The sequence below is a fragment of the Sinocyclocheilus rhinocerous genome, unplaced genomic scaffold (genome assembly GCF_001515625.1).
Source record: "Sinocyclocheilus rhinocerous isolate Xijiao unplaced genomic scaffold, SAMN03320098_v1.1 scaffold739, whole genome shotgun sequence".
NCBI classification, from domain to species: Eukaryota; Metazoa; Chordata; class Actinopteri; order Cypriniformes; family Cyprinidae; genus Sinocyclocheilus; species Sinocyclocheilus rhinocerous.
In genome coordinates this window covers 48,629-56,344 of record NW_015635049.1, presented here as the reverse complement: position 1 = coordinate 56,344, position 7,716 = coordinate 48,629, and the positions used below count along the sequence as shown (strand labels likewise).

The 7,716-nt window shown below is 35.7% G+C and overlaps 1 protein-coding gene and 1 long non-coding RNA gene across 3 annotated transcripts in view; one reads left to right on the top strand and one right to left on the bottom strand.

Moving 5' to 3' along the window:
* LOC107746471 (uncharacterized) overlaps positions 1-2,135 on the bottom strand; it is a 14,135-nt gene extending 12,000 nt beyond the window's left edge. Inside the window, exon 1 of the long non-coding RNA XR_001640695.1 lies at positions 2,012-2,135. This is a non-coding gene — a long non-coding RNA (uncharacterized LOC107746471). The remainder of the gene's footprint in view (positions 1-2,011) is intronic.
* The window catches only part of LOC107746469 (atrial natriuretic peptide receptor 2), a 56,787-nt gene extending 50,310 nt beyond the window's left edge, over positions 1-6,477 (top strand). For both annotated transcript variants that reach the window (XM_016560691.1, XM_016560690.1), the window contains 5 exons: positions 2,473-2,541; positions 2,692-2,866; positions 3,330-3,428; positions 5,117-5,208; positions 5,984-6,477. In XM_016560691.1, the coding sequence (XP_016416177.1) occupies positions 2,473-2,541; positions 2,692-2,866; positions 3,330-3,428; positions 5,117-5,208; positions 5,984-6,046 (498 nt within the window). In that variant the 3' untranslated portion in view covers positions 6,047-6,477. The remainder of the gene's footprint in view (positions 1-2,472; positions 2,542-2,691; positions 2,867-3,329; positions 3,429-5,116; positions 5,209-5,983) is intronic.
* Positions 6,478-7,716: the final 1,239 nt, after the last annotated feature.

Sequence of the window (7,716 nt, the reverse complement as noted above, 5' to 3'; positions counted from 1 at the left end):
TTCCAAACCTGTAAGACCTTTGTTCATCTTCGGAACACAAATTAAGATATTTTTGATGCATTCCGTGAGCTCTCTGACCCTCCCATAGACAGCAAGGATCCTTACACGATCAAGGCTCAGTAACGTAGCAAGGGCATCGTTAAAATAATCCATGTGACATCAGTGGTTCAACTGTAATTTTACGAAGTTACGAGAATACTTTTTGTGCGCAAAGAAAACAAAAATAACGACTTTATTCGTTATTATATTATACTCGTTTTTATATGTAAGTTGTTTACGTTCAGATCAAAGCGTAAACAACGTAAACAGCGTTTTCGCGTACGGTGCTGCTGACACAGAACAGCATACGTTGTTTACTTATGTGATACTCTCCAAAATGGTGATACAGGGTTACGCGGAGGAGACAAATTGTTGAATAAAGTAGTTATTTTTGTTTTCTTTGCGCACAAAAATTATTCTCATAGCTTCGTAAAATTACGGTTGAACCACTGATGTCACATGGATTATTTTAATGATCTCCCTGCTACATTTCTGAGCCTTGATCGTGTAAGGATCCTTGCTGTCTATGGGAGGATCAGAGAGCTCTCGGAATGCATCAAAAATATCTTAATTTGTGTTCCGAAGATGAACGAAGGTCTTACGGGCAAGGTTATTATAGTTTTGCATTTTAATATCATTTTCAAATTTGCACCAAAATTTGGTTTCGTTTTTATTAGTTTCATTAATAATTTTGTTAGTTTTAGTTTAGTTTTTATTTTGTGAACACATTTCTATTTAGGTTTTATATAGTTTAGTTTCAGTTTTAGTTTTAGTTTTATAATTAAAATTTAGCATAATTAAAAGATCACTTCCAGAGCGCTGACCAAAGAAAGACTTAATTTAACCTTAGTGAAGCAATTAAATCATGCTGAGATTGATTAGGGTAAAAGTATACAAATATACGCCAAAATGAAGCAGTCAAGCCTTTTTACGCCATAAATCTACACAAGTTGCGCTTACATTATCATAATTAAAAACAATAAATGTGTGTTGTGATATTTAATTCGAAAATTAATGTAATTTCATTTGTTTATATTAGATATCTTTTATCTTATTTAACCATAATCATGATACTGTAGCCTGTCGTGTCTTGCTTACTTTCGCGCATAAATCATAACTGGGACTAATGAAATTCAATAATAATGGCAGAACCTCAACATTCGATTCGCAGCATTGCAGTGCTCTGCTTTAAAGGGTCATGAAACCCCAGACTACTTTTTCTGAGATTTTAGCAGAGGTGTTTGTGTTGCACATCATAGAAGACAATGTTAGCATCCGATAATTTTAACTGTTGGAGAAAACTGGTTAATTTTAAGCTTTTTTGCGCTATTTTCATCTTCCGGTTTAAAATCTACATTGTGTTGACGTCAAAATTTGTGACGTGGCAATGGACTATAGTACATCGATGACGCGTCGGTGTCTATTAAATTATTCATGAGACTGCGTGTTCTTATCCTATGAGAAGAGGCTTCGCTTAATTATTCACAACAGCATGTGCTGATTTGCTATGACAGAGGTTTCAGACTGTGAGATGACATCGCGTATGTTAACTGAGAGAAACGTTCATGGATGGAAGAAGAGTGTTTGTTTTTGGTTTGTAATAAGAGGTTGGCACAAACGCGATTCATTCACTTGGTGAGCATAACCGTTTTTACAGCTATGTGACACAACCCGTCAAAAGGCTTATATAAACGCCACAGAATAAGCCTTAAAAGTTCTTAGAGGTGCAACAGCGCGTTCATATGTTTTCGATGCAGAGTGCAAATGGCTGTGCATTTATTTGTGCTTTTAACTCGATGGGAGCGAAATGAAACTGTCTGAATGCGAAGCTGTGTGTGTTGTTTGTCTGTCTCCCCTCTTCCCCCTCCTCCGCTCCGCTGCGCACCACGCCCACTTTTTTAGCATTTTTTAAATCTGTGGTGAGAAACCGGGTGGAAAGCGGGGGGGGGGGGGGTTTCATGACCCTTTAAACTGCTTTGTGTCTCTCCGTCAGATAACCTCACGTGCATGATGTGCCATTTACAGGTATTTTCCTAAACCGCCACAGCTCGTATATTTTTCCGCCACGGGGTGAGAACGTAATGATTACTAAAACGATTATGTATTTTTGATAATTATTATTTTATTTCAGTTAGTTTTTCCATAACTGTTGTTAGTTTCATTTCGTTTTAGTTTTTCATTTATTTTGATATTTTTATTTTATTTCAGTTTACGAAAATGTTTTTTGATCAATCGTTTTCGTCTTAGTTTTAGTTTACGAAAATAACCTTGCTTACGGGTTTGGAACGACATGAGGGTGAGTAATTAATGCCGGAATTTTCATTTTTGGTTGAACTATCCCTTTAATAAAGATGCATATATTCTTGATGGTTTTTTAACAATTTTTGTAAAATTGTAATTTTGTATAAAATTCTTTCCTGTTACTCTATTCAGGTGGTGACACTGTTGAATGATCTGTACACATGCTTTGATGCCATCATTGATAATTTTGATGTATATAAGGTGAGTGTCTTTAATAGGCAGTGCAATCATTGTATTTTTTCATAAATAATTGTATTATAATTAGTCATTATTACTTTCATCTTTCATCATAACGTTCATCAGCTTTTTTGAAGGCTTAGAATTGTGCAAAAATGTCTTTAATTTTTGCAGGTGGAGACAATCGGTGATGCATACATGGTGGTCTCAGGTCTGCCTGTGAGGAACGGGAAGCTACATGCACGTGAGATAGCCAGCATGTCATTGGCTTTGCTGGAACAGGTTAAAACATTCAAAATCAGACATAGACCCAACGATCAGCTACGGCTGCGAATAGGAATCCACACAGGTATTGTTACTGTTTCATTCATTTTAAGTCTTTAAAGTGTTTATTTATTAGTGTTGAGAAAATCATGGCAAGTTAAGGCTAAGTAATTACTGTGTATAACAAATGCATATGAATATTTGTACAGTAACCCATAAGAAAATGTTCAGAGGTTGCTGTCAACTTTGTCTCTTTGTTTCTGAGTAGCCATAAAAAAACAGGATTTGTATGTAAGGATTTTTGCAGCGTTAATATTTTCTGTTTCTGATTCCACTGGAGTATGTCCGTGCATTTCTTATATATAAGTAGATAGGAATTTGAGATATAAGGTGCTTATGTCATATACAGTATATGTGATCTCATTGCAGCTTTTGTTCAGTTGATTTTTTTTAACCTGTCAGGAAGCATTAAGATTGCATATAAGCAGTTTCTGGATTCCTGCAGTGTATTAATCTCCCTCTCTGCTGCATGTGTGTGTGTTGAGCAGGCCCTGTCTGTGCTGGTGTAGTGGGTCTTAAGATGCCCCGGTACTGTTTATTTGGAGATACTGTCAACACGGCATCCCGCATGGAGTCTACAGGGGAAGGTTTGTGTCAGAAATATGTTTTTGATCTTTGTTCAGAATGCAGATTTTTTCCCCACACTTTGACAATGCAGCATGAGATTAATCCTTGTTTTGTGATTTTGATATATTTAAATACGATTAGTTTTTTTGTGTGTGAAGGAAATGAATACTTCTGTTCAGCAAGGATGCATTAAATAGATCAAAAGTGACAGTAAAGACTTTAACATTTTTACAAAAAATAAAATAAGTACTGTTGAACTTTCTATTCATCAAAGAATCCTGAAAAATATCAAGCAACATTGATTATAATAAGAAATGTTTCTTGTGCATCAGTGTATTATGAGGGATAATGCGACACTGAAGACTGGAGTAATGGCTGGTAATAATTCTGCTTTGCCATCAAAGATTGCACTTTAATATACATTGTAATAGAAGACAGTTGTTTTAATTTTAAATAATATTTTACAATATTACTGTTCACATAAATGTAGCTTTGGTGAGTTTAAGAGACTTCTTTCAAACACAGTACAACATCTTGCTACAAACTTTTGGACAGTAGTGTACATAAACAAAACTTGCAACTTTTATAAAAGCACAGGCACCTGCCATTATATGTGGTGCAATATTTGTTCGAAAACCTAGTGAGCTGCCTACCAAGACAACATTTTAAGACATCATTGGTGTGTTCCTGGCATGTAGATGATGACATGTCTGTCAGCAGAGATTAATTGTATTCATGGAATACAGAGTTGAAAGAAACGGCAGTTATATAGTACCGTTCCCCATGGCTGCATTTATTTGATTAAATACAGTACAGCTCTGGTCTTCAGTGTCACATGTTGGTTTGGACGATGCTATAGAAGGTAGGTGCCTATGTGGACAGTAGACAGCGAGGCAGCTCACTAGGGTTTGGAACAATGCTGCTCAATAGTGTTGTATACTTGTGTACATGTACTTTAATATGCGTTTCACATATTCGCAAGTAACAGCTGTGATTCGACACTTACCACAAGTATCGACTTTATTAATAATCAATAATTAGTGCCAAGGAACCAGTATCCGATTTCCGGTTTGATTTATAACATGTAACAATATGGTTACCGCTTGTTGGAGCTTAATGCACACTTAGCCATAAGGAGCCCACACATTATGGAGCCTATTTCAGATTAAGAGCAGTATGTTGTTCCTCCCATAGACAGGACAGTTTGGTCATTGCCCATATAGTATGTGTAGTGTGTTCTTAAAATTGGCGAATCATCTTTTATCAAGGTGTCATCTCACTCACAGCTGTGCACTTTGTATCGATTGTCTGGTCTTGGCTTGGTCTTCATTTACTTACCCTCATTTCATTTTAAACTCATATGACTTTCTACTAGTGAACAGGGAGATTTCCCTGTACAACGACAGCATAGTGGCCAAAACATAAAGGTATCACACTGTAAAAGTAATCCATACAGTCTTCTAAAATCACTCAGCAGTTTGTGTGGTGCAATTTAAGCTATTATTCATTCAAAAATATCTTCCCACATCTCACCTCAGATCTCATTATGCTTGCACATATTCACTCACTGTATGTTTTTGTTGTATGGAAATGAGCAGCTTTTACATTCTTCAAAATATGCCCTTTTATGTTGTACAGAAAAAACTTGAGGTTGAGTAAATGATGACAGTTTTCATCTTCCTATTAATGATGATCATTTCCTCCACAGCTCTGAGGATACATGTGTCTACAGCCACCAAAGAGGTGCTGGATGAGTTTGGCTATTTCGATCTCCAGCTGCGAGGAGATGTGGAAATGAAGGTATGAAGTTTCAGTTATGCTTGCTTTCTGAAGTAATAAACTATGTAAAAATGTGAAAAAATAAATATTTAAATTATTTAAAAAATATATTTGTTTGTTTGTGTGAGCTATTTTGTACGAGCAATTTTCTTTAAAGGTACCAAATTACTAAAAAATCAGAGTGGTAATTGTCTTTTTCCAACATAACACACACAGAAAAACTAGACAGATAATTTAGAGCATTTTAGAGCACAATCTTTCATGATTTTAAAACTCTAACAGAATTATGATAAAGATTAAACAATATCAAATGACAATTATTTAAAATCCTGCAGTATGCTAGTTTATCCAGTAGGATTTTGTTCAGTTATTTAGAAGATTTTTTATTGATTCTATTTGAATCCTTGAAGATTGGCTCCACGCTATGCTTTCAATAGAAATTATGTATATCTTTTAGGATTTTTTGAATAGGCAATATTTTTCCAGCAAAATGAAAATAATTTGTTCCCATCCATTTCAGATTTTCAAATGACAAAATATCCACATGCAATGCAACCTAAGTCCTGTGAAATCTGAACTTTATTGTGTTGATGATAGCCTTTTATATCAATCTGAGTCTTATAATGCTTAGATCACCATAGAGGACTGTCCACTGTCCGTCTTTGCAGGATTCTTTATATTCTTTAGACTTTTCATTAAGAAAGAGCATATTGCTCATTGTTGATTAGTTCCTCCAGCAAGCTGTCCGAGTGCTCATTGATGCATGCTATTGATCGGTGCTGTTACTCTCTTTAAGGGTAAAGGCAAAATGACAACGTATTGGCTTCTGGGAGAGAAGACAGATGTCTATGTTATCTGAGAGCACTGTTGATGACAGGAAGTCACCAGGATCAGAGCCACTGTTTCATATATTTGTTCTGTGTCTGAAAGGGTTTCTCGCTCTTGCATGGAACAACACATTATAAAACCTTTTGAGGGAGGTCAGTTCAGGTATATTTCATACCTGCTTTAAAACTGCAAAAATTGTATAGTTTTTTTTTATTTTACAGATGTTTTCTTGTGCTGATGGTTAAGTACATTTTTCCAGGTGAAATTCTTATTTTTTGTGCTTTCTATATTCAGATTTTTGAGACTGGTGATGTGTATTTGAAATTTTCTTAACACGTTCAAGTGCATTGAATGATGGTTATCAAGACTGAGAACAGATTGAAGTTTTATCAGAATGTAATATTTGTATATATGTATATCCAAGACATTGTAAGATATTTTGTTCAATAAACTGAATTAAAACCAGGTTATTGTGTTGTCATTACCAGCAGAAGCTCTTGTAAATATAGTCTCGACAGTTCTAAAGAATTGTGAATATTAATGAATCCTTCCTGAAGGGCTCTATTTCACTCAACAAACCTTCCCAATGGGCTTTGCAGCTTATTACACAATAGAAAAAGAAAACTGCACACTTGAATATCTCACTTTTTCTCGCTGCTCCATGCAACTCTCAAGCTAAATACTCCAGTTTTTTCAGTATATATATATATACAGTGCCTTTCGAAAGTATTCAAACCCCTTCATTTTTTTCACGTTTTGTTATGTTGCTGCCTTGTTAAACTGCTTTAAATTACTTTTTTTCCCCACATCAATCTATACTCCATACACCATAATGGTAAAGCAAAAAAACAGGTTTTTAACATCTTCGCAAATTTATTACAAATAAAAAACTTCAATGATTCAATTTCTTAAGTATTCATACCCTTATCTGGGACAGTTAATGCAGGTCATTCCAACAGGAGGGAGCATTTAATTTAAAAGTCCCTGAAAGTGATTTTGTGCCTCTTTGGGATGGCACAATAAAGCGACGTTCAGCTTCTAGAGGGCACATAAGTCTGAAGTAATGAATTTAGGTAAAGAGCAGAGCCAGTGGTGGTTTTGTAGGCAAACATTAATGCCTTGAAGTTTATGTGAGCAGCTATTGGTAGCCAGTGCAAATTGATAAACAGAGGTGCGACATGCATTCTTTTTGGCTAATTAAAAATTAATCTTGCTGCCACGTTCTGGGTTAATTGTAAAGGTTTGATAGAACTGGCTGGAAGACCTGCCAAGAGAGCATTGCAATAGTCCAGCCTGGATAGAACAAGAGCTTGAACAAGGAGTTGTGAAGCATGTTCCGACAGAAAGGGCCTGATCTTCTTGATGTTGAATAAAGCAAATCTGCCGTTCACTTGCAGAACGCAAGTTTCTAGAGGGCACATAACTCTGAAGTAATGAATTTAGTGGTGGTTTTGTAGGCAAACATTAATGCCTTGAATTTCATGCGAGCAGCTATTGGTAGCCAGTGCAAATTGATAAACAGAGGTGCGACATGCATTCTTTTTGGCTAATTAAAAATTAATCTTGCTGCCACGTTCTGGGTTAATTGTAAAGGTTTGATAGAACTGGCTGGAAGACCTGCCAAGAGAGCATTGCAATAGTCCAGCCTGGATAGAACAAGAGCTTGAACAAGGAGTTGTGAAGCATGTTCCGACAGAAAGG